General features: G+C 37.4%; 1 protein-coding gene across 2 annotated transcripts in view; it reads right to left on the bottom strand.

Moving 5' to 3' along the window:
• Positions 1 to 14,550, bottom strand: part of uxs1 (UDP-glucuronate decarboxylase 1) — a 37,319-nt gene extending 22,769 nt beyond the window's left edge. The window contains exons 1-4 of one of the 2 annotated variants that reach the window (XM_085134456.1): positions 13,827 to 14,550; positions 13,222 to 13,249; positions 6,884 to 6,932; positions 1,598 to 1,641 (exon numbers count right to left, since the gene is read on the bottom strand). In XM_085134456.1, coding sequence (XP_084990582.1) covers positions 1,598 to 1,641; positions 6,884 to 6,932; positions 13,222 to 13,249; positions 13,827 to 13,917 — 212 coding nt within the window. In that variant the 5' untranslated portion in view covers positions 13,918 to 14,550. Of the gene's footprint in view, positions 1 to 1,597; positions 1,642 to 6,883; positions 9,937 to 13,221; positions 13,250 to 13,826 lie in introns of those variants that run through there. The other variant, XM_085134455.1, reaches the window with a different exon arrangement.
• Positions 14,551 to 14,811: the final 261 nt, after the last annotated feature.

Here is a 14,811-nt window from a genome sequence, read left to right as displayed (position 1 = left end):
TTCAACAATGCTAAAGTTTATTGAGATTAGCTGGCATTCATTAATGCTCAACTCTTTGAAGGTAGCAGCAAAACATTTCAGTCAGGTTGAGTTAAGGACTTTGACCGGGCCATTGTAGCACCTTGATTCTTCTATTTTTTCATGTTAGCCTTTCTGTTGTAGATTTGCTGCTGTGCTCGGGATCACTTTAGTATCTCTGTAAACACAAGTCTGCGCAGAAATTGTGTGTATGAACGTTTCACGCAAAATTCAGAGTTTTATCAATAATTTCATGTGTTTTACAAACACATTTTGTAGCACCTCTGACCAAACATATGAACAAATGAAGGCCTGGCTGTCATAGGAAAATTTAAAATGAATGCGCTGCTACTACTCATAATAATTTTTACTATTGCCTTTTGGTTATTTATGGTTTTCCAAAACATCATGAACCAAAGAATATTTAGAATTACCATAAAAATCAAAAAGCATTCAATATTCCTTATCTATGACATCTTAAACAATCATATATTTCATTTCAAAATTAGCTCACTCAAGGGGAAACAATATTCAGTACCTCCATTATTTTAGCTCAAGCTTTTATTCATTGATTTATTTAATTACTTTCTTTTAATATTGTTCACTCACAAGGAAACACTGTGAAAAGCAGCCCCTTTTTTTTGGCTTGAAAGCTAGTGTAAAGTGTTTGTGCTGATGTGTTGTGTTTGGGTTTTGTCAAATGTGGTGCTGTGCCTTACGGGCAAACATCTCCACTTTGAATTTACCAGAACGTCCACTCTTAGGAACGCTGCAGCCTTTTAGTAACACACACCTGAATGCTCCATACCAACTAACCGTGAGATCTTCTACTTTATAGAGGTGCTCACACTTGCTGATGATCAAATAACTAAGACCATTTGATTGGCGACACCTAATTGATATCTCCCCTCTTAAATCCTGTTAAAGCAGTAAGGGAGAACTGTTTTTCACAGGGCTTAGCTTTCAATGATCCACAGTCGCTCTTCAGGAGCATAAGGTAGATATAAAATGTGCTCCATTTAGAGGTTCTTGTTGCCCTAACACATGTTAAACTAGGGATAACGGGCTCATTTAAACACATACCTTTTTATGTCAGCGTTATTAGCATTAAAGGTACTAAAGACAAATATGTATAATTAACATCTTCAAGCTGGATTACTGTACCCAGAGATGCTATCATAAAAACAATGCAAAATTAGGTTAATTAATTGATAGCCTGTGATGTAGAAATCTTCTTATCACAAGTAACAAAGACCACCAGATGCAATTAATTAGCTGCTGTTGCATTCATTCTGTCTTCAACATCTGTTAAAGAGAGATAAACGTTTTAAATAAGCACAGAATGTCAATCCATGTTCAAGTTATTCAGATGCTGCATTCTCAGTCTATAAGTGCAATTTCAAATGAAAATTCAACAGTTTAAAGTAGGAAATGAAGGCATATATAATGCTGACACTTAAACCTACTTATTAGTCCATTAAGCTTTCCTTCACACCGAGCTATGAGCAAATATTTTAACATCTCAATGGAAACAAAAACAACAACAAAAAAAACAAAACAAAAAAACCCAGATGCAAACCTTTGTTCCAGGTCACGAATCTTTTCTTTGAGAGGAGCCACAACCTAAAGTGAGACAAAAAAGGGAGAAATGCATGAGCTGAATTAGCAATGCCCTTAAGTAAATAATAAATTAATCCTCCACTGGTTCAATTTTACCACCGCAGCATGCTAATGTAAGTTTATCACCAAGTTCATGTTATTTTCATAACATTGATTTAGTCAAGAGATGAAATCATGTGTATTCCTTGCAAAATGTGCAAATTTTTATGTTTACTGAATATTCCTGTCCTTTAGACCCAAACTGGCCTATACAATGCAAACAATTCAAAAAGCATAGTGATCCCTATGGACATTTGAAAATATTTTTCCTTTGGTACAGATTAGAGCAGCAAGAAATGACAGATATTCCGAGAGAGAATTGAGTCAGGGCTGATAGAAACATTTCATTGTAGTTGAAGAGAAATGTGAGTCGAATTTCAAGATTAAAGGGATGGAAAAAGGATGAACTTCACAGACAGCAACTTTGTGAAATACTTGATAAGCCTATATTCAAGTGTACAAGCACTCCTGTATAGTATATCCAATGATTTATAATAACAAAATGCTATAAACACGTTCACTGCGGATTGTTTTAATATAATTGCCTATTTCACTGCAGGATTCTTCTCAAAAAACCTGATCTGTCAAATGTCAGAAATAGATTTTTTATTTTAGTTTATATCTAACAATTTTAAAAGACAGAAAACCAACATGACTATATTAACACTGCCTGTTTTGTCTGACCAACACTCTGAACCAGCAATGACAACTTCACTGTATGCACTGAACTCGAGAGAAATCAGAACAAAACTAATTTGTAGTATCATTGCATTAAAAATAACTATTCAATGAAGTCTTTGCCTATTACTCAAAACTCCCTGCAGCTACCTGCAGTGACAGTGTTTTCTACAGGTATAACTGTATGACTGAACTAGAATTTACCCCTTGCATTTCTATGCCAACCACTCAACCTGTGGTTTGCATCCATTTGTGTGTTTAAATAAATACATGGAGTAAAGACTTTCAAAGTATTTAATAGTTGGGAACCAAAGACCTTTTAAAAGGTCAAAAGATATTTTTGGGGCATTTACCAATTGGAAGGTCAGTGGTTCAATTCCCAGCCCTTCCAGGCAGCATGTTAAAGTGTCCCTGAGCAAAATACTAAACCCTAAACTGTCCCTGATGAATCACAGAAGCTTGTGTGTGAGTTACAATCTGCTTAAAAGGCACAGAACAGAGTATGTGTGCTTATGTGGTCGGGTGAAATGGCATGTAGTCTAAAATGCAACAGCCCATATTATAAAATACCCTCACCTTATTGTTTTATCCCATTAACACTGGTTTGTAATATTACCATAAGAGCAAATCAATCCTCAAGTCATGAACAAAACCATGTGTTGTGTGATCACAGTGACCTTGGCCAATGGCAAAAAAAGAAATCTAATCAGCCGCACCAAATGTAATCAATTTCCCTCCATATGTTCCTGCAATATCCTTCCCACGAATGGGCCTAACATGAGCTCACAGTCACATCTGATCATCAAATAAAAATTATTCACTTTTGACTTCAACTATGAAAAAAAATCCCCTGCTTTCAAGAGGAGTCACGTTAATGAGAGTGTGACGGTTGGACGAAGGTACAAACGGACAAGCCAAAAAAAACGCAGCACCTCTGGGCACAGCTGTCGTGGCACTGAGGCATAAACAGGACTGAAGAGGTTTCAGGATGCACAAAGTGCAACAATCCTATTTTTAGCTAACAGGAGTAAAATCTCCTCACAACCTTTTATTGAATTCATTTAAGCGCTTTATGGCAGTAAGTCATTTCCCAGGTTCAGTGTATAAATAACAAGTCTGCTTGCACCTCATGTTATAATCACAGTGTGGATTTACTTAGTTTATACTTCAGACTGATTAAAAAAGGTTACCAGTAATATGATGGCTTTCACAGGATCAAAAACTCTAAGGTCAACATCATAACAGACTGCAATTATTTCAGTGACCATCTGCAATCTGTGATAAGCACTCACTTTTATTCAATGTTGAGGGAATTATAATTGCTTTTACGAAGCTGACTTTATAACAGTGTGTGTCCTCATGTGCATCAAATTCGGTTTCGATTCAATTTGCTGGATGGAGCCAACATAAATGAACTCCAAATAACTGTTTTCCTGAATAAAAACACAGATTTACATTCAAAAACTCTGAGTGATACACAGCAACTGAAAATTTCAATGCATGTAATGCTACACCAACTTTATCACTTGGTATCCTATTCAATACTGATAGCAAGGTGGTGGATCAGCAGGGCAGGTGCTGTGCTGGAGTGCTGTGGTGAAGAGAGAGCTGAGCCAAAAATGTGAAGCTTTTGATTTACTAGTCCACCTATGCTCTGACCCTCACCTATGGTCAAGACATCTGGGTAATGACCAAAAGGTTTCGAATGAACTGAGATAAACTGAGTTTTGTCTGTAGGGAACCCGGCTCAGCTCTAAAGGCAGGGCGAGGATCTCAGAAATTTGGAAGGAGCTTTGAGCAGAACTGCTTCACCTTAATGTCAAAAGGCCACTTGAGGTAGTTTGAGTATCTGGTTAGGATGCCTCCTGCAGGACCGTGTCGACCTGCTTGAAAGGTTCTATATCTCATCATCTGAAACAACTGGAAACTGGTGTTGCTGGGGAGAAGCAGGACTCAGATACATGGCTTATCCTGCTGCCATCATGACCTGACTATGTATAAAGGGAGGATAATGGATAGATTAATGCAGGGGTAGGCAACGCCAGGCCTCGAGTGCCGGTGTCCTGCAGGTTTTAGATCTCACCCTGGGTCAACACACCTGAATCAAATGATTAGTTCATTACCAGGCCTCTGGAGAACTTCAAGACATGTTGAGGAGGCAATTTAGCCATTTGAATCAGCTGTGTTTGATCAAGGACACATCTAAAACCTGCAGGACACCGGCACTCGAGGCCTGGAGTTGCCTACGCCTGGATTAATGTAAATCGACAAATCTTCATTAACGTATATGTTACAGCAGATTTGCAGTCTATTAACCAAACAACAATTATGCTACCTCTAATAATCTTGCCATGATCTAAGTAACTATTGTCTACCAGACTGTGTCACAAAGTGAATACTCACATTAAACCTTAATGTAAATGTAACAAAAAAAACAACAAAAACAACAACTTTTTTCTAAGAGTCAAAACTCAGAGGAAATGTTTCATTACTTTTACAAGAAACAAAGAGCATCTATCTAGCTTTTTTATACTGAAAAAGTAAAGAAAACTCTATACACATACTGCACGCAATAACCACCAAGTTGACATGGTAAGCGTTTAATTATTATTTTGATGGGGGGTTATAAGTTAGTGCTGTATATTTAAGACCAAAGTCAAAACCAACAACTCAACCATTAAAAAAACATTTCTGCTTCTAGTCTTTATTTAACATTTTTTTCAGACCTGTCACAGAATGATGAGGCATAGACAAAAGTAAACAGCAAAAAATTAGCTGGTGAGTGTTTTTTTGTTTTGGTCTGCAGACCTGACTCCACGCATCTACAATCCTATTTGTCACCACTTGTACAAATATTTAAATCCATTTTCACTTCATGTAAAATCCCCTGCAGTTGGTCACACTTAACTATCCACCTGTGCTGCCTGTTCTAAATCCTAGAATTAGGAGTCAGCTCACAATTTGTCGCTCGCCTGAGAATAATAATTTCCCTCGGCTACAGAGCTTATTGCGCAGTAACTGCTGCAGCTGTTACTGATGACGACAGTTAATTCACTCAACAAGAAGCAACCCTGATGTGCACTATTTGTAGATCTGTCCAAGGCTTTTGATACTGTCAGCAACAGTCTTGTCACAGAATTTGCTCTTTGTGGGTTTTGATGTTTAATGCCTTAACAGATTTGAAATATATCTCCCAGGATTACGTCTAACGATAGTTTCACCCAAGTTACAAGAGGGCAGATAAAGATGTGCATGCAGATTTACTGCTATTTACTCTTTACCAAAATTCAATACTTCAGAAAAGAATTTATGATTAATGTTTCCAGTCTTATGCATGTACTAAATTACATTCAACAAAAACTGCAGTTACATGCTCTTCTCCACATCGTTTACATTGCTTGGGTGACCCTTCCAGCCTTATAGAAAAACTGAATATTTTAAATGGTAAATGGTAAATGGCCTGCATTTGTATAGCGCTTTTCTAGTCCTTAAGGACCCCAAAGCGCTTTACACTACATTCAGTCATTCACCCATTCACACTCACATTCACACACTGGCGATGGCAAACTGTGGCTATCTGCAAAAGTGCTGCTTGACGAGATCATTATTACACTTTTTGTGGAGTTATATTGAAAGCTTTGATGATCCTTGCTGACAGAAGGCACCCTCATTTATATAACTTTATCATTTGCTCTAATAAAAAAAACAAAAAACCCCAAAAAAAACAGGTCACAGAAAAACTAGAGCAAGAAACATAAACAATGCAATCGCTGAACTGGGAACAGCTGGTTTCCAATGGCAACTTCCTGACAATAATTTGACAGCAAGCAGTACAAAAAGGCTGGAAAGTATGTGTCAATATATTATTCAGTCAACAGTTGTTCAATTTTTAGCAGAGTATTGATAAGCTTAAAACAAAGAAATGTCATCCTAGAGGTTAAAAAACAAACAAACAAAGAAAAAACCAACCATCCACTGTATTCTTAAATGCATGGTAATCTGTGAGTCAAGAAAAAAAAAGTGATTCAAAAAACAAATAAAATTCTGAAGACTACGTTGAAAAGAAACTAATTGTGTTATAGGTCTTCCAAACTAAATAAAAAATTTCTAAACTTAGAGTTTGGGTAACAGAAAAAACTACAATACATTCAAAAGTCACTGGTCAATGAAAAGTATATAAACAAATAATAAGAAAAGTGACTCCAACCATATGAAAAGCAGAGTCTGAAGATTATTGAACAATTTTGACAAGAAGGTGACCTGATTTGGGGTGGTGGTGTGTTTTTCAACAAAAAAACAAAACAAATCTAGGTCAGATCAATAAGGAAAGAAGTAAAAGCATGGATTGTCCCAACAGGTACACCTTTGTGAGGGTGTATTCTAGTAAATTATTAATACAAATGTCAAATATGTCTGTGAGTCTGAGAGAAAGTGAAACAGTAACTGATAACACAGAGCAGAGCTCCTTGGACCTGTGAATATAAAACAGATCAGTGTGGTGAGAACTGCTTTTTTATTTCAAACTCACGTCTTCAATTTGTTGCTTGATCTTCATTTCTCCGATTTCTTGTATTGATCTATGAAGAGAGAGAGATACAAAGAAAAGGCCAAAGGACTTAATCAAGGACAAGGATATAACTACAAGTTTAAGCATGCTGTGACCTATAGGCAGCAACACACAACACATCACCTGTCTGTTCATTCAACCCTCTACATTCATTGTTTCTGCTTACTATTAATTGATAGCGAAGCAGAACAGGGATGAGTGTTTCGGGCTAGCTCAAGAAGGTAATCCATTATAATAACGATTAAAAGGCAAGGGAAAAGTCCAGCTAAATGCAACTGATTAATACAATACAGAAATGTTTTACATGCTTTACCTGACTCACAGTAAATATTTTGTATGGCCTTTTATTTCATTACATGCACCTAAGTAGCTTAATGTTTTTATCAATTACATTCTAAACTTAATTTGAATTTATTTGCATGTCTATTACTGACATGGTGTGTTTTACCCTTCATATTTACAGACCGACACAACAAACATTCAAATATTGATTTCAAATATTGCAAATCGATGCATAAATAATCCCAGTGAGCCAAAAGCTCCGGCTTGAGACTGCTCTAAAAGCTCAGTTTCCAACATTTTTTTCTACTTTTGCGTTGTGCTGATGTCAATTGAAAGGAAGTAGTATGCAAGTATTTTCTGTTTTGGTTGACACCACAACAACAGCCAAAAGGCAAAATGTTTGTTCTCACAACATCACAGATGACTCAACAACACAGCCCAATTTGAAGCCGGATTTTGGGCTAGGCTAATGCTCTCAGAGGAGGGAGTCCCATCTGTAAATTACACTGCTGAAGAGCCAGAACCTCTAGATGTAAATAACATTATATCAATGAAATGTTTGTCTTGTATGGATAATGAGATCAAACAGCTTATGACTATAGTCTGCTATAAAGCTGCTCTCTGTAATCCCACTAAGTCGTTTAAGCTGTTTTACAACAGCTAAGAAAAATGTATGTAGAAAAGCAGTTAAAAGCAACTATGAGAGAGATGCAACACAGTCACTATTTTATGCATTTCTATATTTCCTGAGTGCAGAAGGCTTCCACTTCTGTTTGCATCCCAGCCCATTTCTCTCAGGTATCTTTTAACAGGAATACAATTTTTTTTTCTGAACAGCAAAATCATTCAAAGCACCTAAAGCACAATCCAGGAATAAAATACAGAGCTGGAAGCGAGCATAGCTGACTTCAAAGTCAGCCAGCATATCCACCATCTTTGAAGAGGATTAACACATCTTACTACACGCTGCTTTTTCACCATCGCTACCACACTGCAGCTGTTTCATTACAATTCAATCTAACCCTGACAGCTAAGTCTTCTCAGAATGCCAGGAGTAGAATGCCTTTTTTATATTACTCCTTTTATTTCATATCATACAAGGCAGTATATTCATAACCGTAAATTCCTGTTGTTGTGCAGCAATAAGCATCTGTCATTATGGAGTAATGACACATTGTAGACTGAGCTCCACAGACACTTGTCAGGACTGGTTAATTAAACAGATAAAACAGCACAAAACAGAAGAGCAGAATGGTCGTCTTCATGAGACGCCCTACTTCTGGCAAAAAAGGAGACATTACAGAGATGAGTAAACATTATGCCAGCATTCAGGGAAAGCTATGAATTCTGATTAGTGTTAAGTGCATTGTTGGAGACTTACATCGGCTATATTTTTTTCCCACCCATTTGAAGTACAACAATTTGGCCACAATTACTAATACAAAAGGTTCCTCGGCATGTTTACAATTTGAAACAGAAAAAAGCTGGTATTTATGTTTATGAGTTTATTAAACACATCTACATAAAGTAATGTCTTTTCAACAAGCCCTTCATAGGGCTTGTTGAAATCAATCACATCTGTCAATAGCCTAATCACATTTAAAACATTGATAAAATTCTGGTGTGGCAAACCATGCAAAACATTGTACAGATAATCAGATTAATGTGCCGAGTGAGGCTAATGTTAGCAGTGCTACTGACAGCAGTCTTCTATCACTGAAGGTTAATTTTCACACAGCTATGCAGCATGTGTTTACACATCAGTCCCATCGAGTGGTTACATGCCGGTTTACACTGACTCAGTTTACATTCACCCATTAATTTTCTAAAACAACACAAAAGAAGGCTAGCTATACAAATTCCCATAACTGAGGGAGCACTGCTGACATCAGCTGAGACAAGGAAAAAAAAAATCTAATTGTGTCCAAATGTGAATTCTCCTCACTTTAACTTGATCCAAATGGAATAAAAGTATTAGTATTGCGTAGGGCTGCAACAAACAATTATTTTGATAGCTTACAGCTTGAAGTGTTTAAGGTATTTGCTAACTAAAAATAAAGACAAGATGATTGTTTATTAAACTTTTAATGAAATTTGCAGATTGTCTCAGTGGAGTTTAATAAACTCGGCCGTCTGTTTTTTCTATGTAAAATATAACAGGACACTGGAGAAAATTCTCTACCATCTCAGACTTCTGTTTAATCAGTTCTGCTTGACATTTATTCAGCTGTGTAAAAACTATAACTTTAATCTCAGCCAAACCAATTTACTGAGGAACAAGTAAAACACTGAAAAAAGCCAAACAATAAAATTTTTAAATTATCTGAGTGACTTATATATCATGTTTAACCTGAGTAACGAAAGACCACGGAGGTTTGAAAATTATAGGCTGGGAGTCCGGTGTTCTCCAGTAAGCCTTGAACCCTGGCTAGCTATCGAGTAGGGGTGGGGGAAAAAATCGATACTGTGTAGTATCGTGATATTTTGTTTGCTAATTATGTATCGATACAGGGACAGCAAAAATCGATATTTTGTGGACTGCAACATGCTCTGACTTCAGAGCATGTTGCAGTTGATCCTTTTTCTGAGCAAGAATCCTGACATTCCTTCACTGTCCAAATGTGTTTAACTTTTTTTATGGCAGCAATAAACATGACAGTTTACTTATTTTAATTTAAGACATGTTTTATTTTAATTAAGTTTAAAACTTTTTTATTTAATGTAAAATTATATATTTTTTAATTTTCTTTCAAATTCTTCAGTTGCTGAAGGGGCTGCATAGTTTTCACAAATTGCATAGTTCAGAATAGCTATAATTGTACCAGATGGTTGTATTCAGTTAAGTTGGACTAGACTGTAATACAAACCGTTCAGTTTGTCAACAATAAAACTGACTGAAATGAGAGAAAGACTGAGTGTGAGACTTTGTTATTAGATAAAATGAATATTGATAAAGTTTACCTTTATGTACAGAATCTGAATATTGCAAAATCCTTTAAAAAGAAAAATCGCAATAATATCGTATCATGCGTTAAGTATTGTGATAATATCGTATCGTGGGATGTATGGTGATTCCCACCTCTACTATCGAGCTAGTGGGTAACAGACGTCTCCGAAAACATTGGAGCGCTTTTGAAAATATGTGGTGTCTTGATAAACTGAGCAGATATTTGAAGTTTACACAGTTACACTTCAAATGAAGGATGGAGGTCACTGCTTCTTCTTATTCTTCGGGGGTTTAACGGCAGCTGGCATCCCTGGACATGCAGCGCTACCATCTTCTGATTCAGTCCATTATTACACTCTTAAATCCTACTACGTATTCCTGCGTCTTTCGGGATCTTACAAAGCTTCAAACGACGCGTCGACCATTAAATTAGTCGTCGATGATTTCGTGACTATTAGACTAATTGTGGCAGCCCTAGTATTGAGCTTTTCCCCACAGTAGCTACTCAAACTGAAAATGTGTGTGTTTTTAAACACATTCATAGAGTACTTCATGCTGTGAACTTGAATGCTTTATATCCATTGGATCCACAACTACAACCATTTCAGAATCACTAATGTCTCTGGACTGTGGGTGGAAGTTAAGGCACCCACAAGGAGAAGATGCAAACTCCACAGAAAGGCCTTGGCCAACAAGAAGATTCAAATCCAGACCATTTTTCCTGTAAGGCGGCAGTGCTAACCACTGTATTGCCCAAGTATGGCAATTAACTAAGACCAACTTTTATGAATGTTTATCATACTTTTCAGTGCTCATTCATTTGCTGTTTGCTAAACCGTGTATGCAGTATAACATCCCCACTGCTCTTAAACAGCTATTAATTTAGTCTAAAACACTGCAATGATAACATTAACAAATAAAATGCCAATCACTGCAGGGACTGTTGTGCACTTTTTCAGAGTCAGTAATAGGCTATGGTGTAAAACAAAGGCTTCAATTAATAAAGCAGTTCTGCTTTATTAAGACAAAACATAAGGCTCCTATGGCTGCGTGAATATGGGAGAACAACAAATTTCAATTTTACTTGGCTGGTGTTTTTTGCTCTAATAACTATAATTAACAGTAGACATTTTTTTATCTTTTCATTAATGGAAATTTCTTTTTGTATATGTATAATAAAACACTGACCTTTTAATGGCTCTACACCTGCTGCAACAGGTTACAGATACTATTGTTCACTTTACCTCAAGTCTCAATGTAAATGCTTAAAGTTATTGTACTTTTGTACAAATATAATCAAACTAAAAATGGAAAAACAGTATGTTGTAATTCATCTTATGTATTACATGTTTGTGACACTGTAGTGACACATCCAAAACCATTTTAGATGGCAACAATGCTACTATGTTTCTGTCTCAGGTTCTTTGAGCACTTTAAATAATGCTGACAGAGCTGAGCGGGTCATGTTGGAGCTAATGAGGACTGAACAACAGTTCAGTATCTCAGTATAGTTTCTCTCTGAAATTACATAAATGCATGAATAAAAGAAAAAGCAGATTGTTACCCTCTCAGATTACCAACTACTACATTACCATTATGAGACAGACAGAGTTGTCCTGGCCAGTAAATTAGTGACGCATTAGGTACAATACTATATTCACACACAGCACACGGGCAAATTGGTCATGGGTTAATCAGCTGCCATTCCCATTATGAAGACTTGCGACCAGCACTATGACTAAACCAGCTTTTGATCCCCTGACGCTGAGTTTGTGTCTCCTCCTGACCTCAAACCAGGTTTACATGTTAGTTAAGTTGGGCAGCAGTGACTGGTGGAAAAACTTGTAACGCGAGTATCTACAAAAGCTGCCAGATGGCTGAGAATCCAAGCTTCCAAACCTGTTATGAAGACAAACGGCAGGTGCATTTCCTTTTTCCCCCATTTAGAATTGTGTTATTTTACAGTTCTAATACTTTACCTATTATTCTACAACATAGAAATAAATGTATCAATATTTCCCCCCAAAGTTTTGGGCCTACAAGCAGTCAGAGCAGTTTGTGTCAGAATCAGAAGTAAAACAAAGGAAATAAATCGTGTATTTTTAAACAGACTATCATCAATCATACAGTCATATTGATAAGAAAATCCACAGTATGCTGCGCAGTCCTCTGCAAAACAAAGTACACCCTTACTTCTAGGAATTAAGAGAGTAAGTAGAAGCCGTACACTGATCTGGAGGAGTCAGGCGTGTGTTTACATAATGCTATGATCTTCCTGGGAGTGAACATACCAGCAAATTCACCCCGAGGTCAGACCATTTAATACTAAGAGACATTTAAAAAAAAATAAAAAATCAACATTCTTTCGACAAACAAGAAGAAAGTGGAGATGTTTGCCCATAATGCACAGCACCACATTTGGAGAAAACCAAACACAGCCTATCAGCACAAACATGTAATACCAACAATCAGGCATGTTGGTCGAGGGCTAATGATTAGGGTTTGTTTTGCAGCACAGGACCTGTGCACCTTGCAGTTATTGGGTCGACCATGAACTCCTCTGTATGCCAAAGTATTTTAAAGTCAAATATGAGACCATCTGCCTGGCAGATAAAGCCTTGCTGAAACTGGGCCAAGCAGTTGGTTAATGAACCCTAGAACAGCAGCAAATCGACAGCAGAATAACTTGGACATTAGGGTGGAGCAAGGATGTTGTGTTCCAACCACCCAGTCAAAGTCCAGACCTAAACCTGAGTGAAATGCTTTATTGCAACCTTAAGAGAGCTTTGCATAAACAAATGCTCCCAGCCGTGAATGAACTGAAGCAATGTCGTAAAGAAGAGTGGGACCACAATTCCTTCACATTGATATGAGAGACTGATAAAGTCACACAGAAAGCCATTACTTCAGTTGTTGCTGTTAAAGCTGGTTTTATAAGCTACTGAATCATGGGGTGTGTACTCAGTTCTCCCAAAGGAATGCGCAGAGTTCTGTGAAAACTCTCTTTTATATGATTATGTGATATATGATTATATATGATTTCAAGCAGAAGATAAATGAATTACTATACCTCATGTTGGTGTATGTTCCCCAAACAGCTAAAAGAGAGAAAGAGAACACATTAATGGCATCATCATGAATGCAATACGAATAAACAGAGCAGTGTCACATTAAGAGGCAGCTAGACTTTCAATGATACACACAAAAACTGCTGAAGACAAACAAGTAATGAAAACTGATCCAATTGTTTTTTCAACTACTGCTGTACAGTTTCACAAGTGGATCTGAAATCACTGAGCAATGAACTTACTATAGCAGTTAGTGTCGTTACTAGAATTGTCACATTTTGAGTGTGTCCAATCTCTGAACACTTGCAACAAATTTTTATTCTCAGTATTAATTAGCCTGCTCATTACTTTATTAATTCCTAAAATATCCTTTAAATTTCCCAAAGGCATTAGACACAATTATATGAAATCAAAAACATCCAGAGGGGCGACTTGTAGGCAGTCTACCCTTTGAAAGGTGCACTCTGGGGGACTGGAGGGCTGGGGGCTTGGCCACCCAACAGTTGGTTGTTGTCACACGAGTACAGTTTGTCATGAGTGAAAATAAACTGTAGAGATGGCAACTTGACTACAAAAATCAAAGATTTTTTAAAAATCGTGCGCTTACAGGCAATATAGGCGATCAAAGCGAGGGCAAAAAGCAGCTTCATGATTCTTCTGTTTAAGCTTGATATCATCCAGATGATCCGCTTCATCATCCGCTCAATGCAGCAGGACCAGGAAACAAGCGAACTGCACGTTCAGGTCCAGCTATAGCATTTTGTTTTACATCGGTTCATGTCCTCGGTGTGTCTCGGTTTTACTGGGCGGACAGGCTGGCGATGGCACCACAAATTCACAGAAAGTGTAGCCTGGCGGGGCAGGCAAGGGACAGATGCTACGTCCTGCTACGTCAACACCGAGCGGGAGCAGTTTACGTGGCTAGCAGCGCACGCACAGGTAGCACACAAAAAGGTGGCAATCTAAACCGTGGAGTGTCAACGTTCACAACTACGTCTAAACTTATTCGCTGACCCCATTTATACCCACACGGAGAAGGCGGTCATATTAGCTGCAGTACATGGCTACTTCTTTCGCACGCGGATGTGACTATCACACAGCTTCAAACTACTGTAACGCATTGATAACACTACGGACGGTTAGCCGTTAGCTTCACATTAAGCTACGCCTGTATAACAAGATTCTAAACTAAATATAACTGCCATTGAAACAATAGCAGAAATAAGCCGTGGCTAACGTTCATATTCGAATAAGCACCGCGAGAATAAATAAGTCGCCAATTTTAACACCACTGAAATATCGAAGTTTGCTCCTCTCGCCTGGGCCAAGGAATAACAGATGAGCGACCGCTCGGTGCTCGATTAAGCAGCCTGATTTTTCTTGCAGCCTCTGTGACGTTCGTGAGATGTTGTGTGTGTACATGTGTATATATATATATATATATATATAATTTTATTTTTTTTTAAATTTTAGACATATCTTACCCAAGTTGTTATTTGTAGTAATTTTTTTAAATTCCATTATTTAAGAAGGCGTAGCTTTCAAGTTCCAAACTCATTTCTTTTCATAACACACAATGGCTCATTCATTGC

Source organism: Neolamprologus multifasciatus, chromosome 16 (genome assembly GCF_963576455.1).
Source record: "Neolamprologus multifasciatus chromosome 16, fNeoMul1.2, whole genome shotgun sequence".
Lineage (NCBI taxonomy): Eukaryota > Metazoa > Chordata > Actinopteri > Cichliformes > Cichlidae > Neolamprologus > Neolamprologus multifasciatus.
Note: the sequence above shows the minus strand (reverse complement) of the source record. Positions and strands in the feature narration are given on the sequence as shown.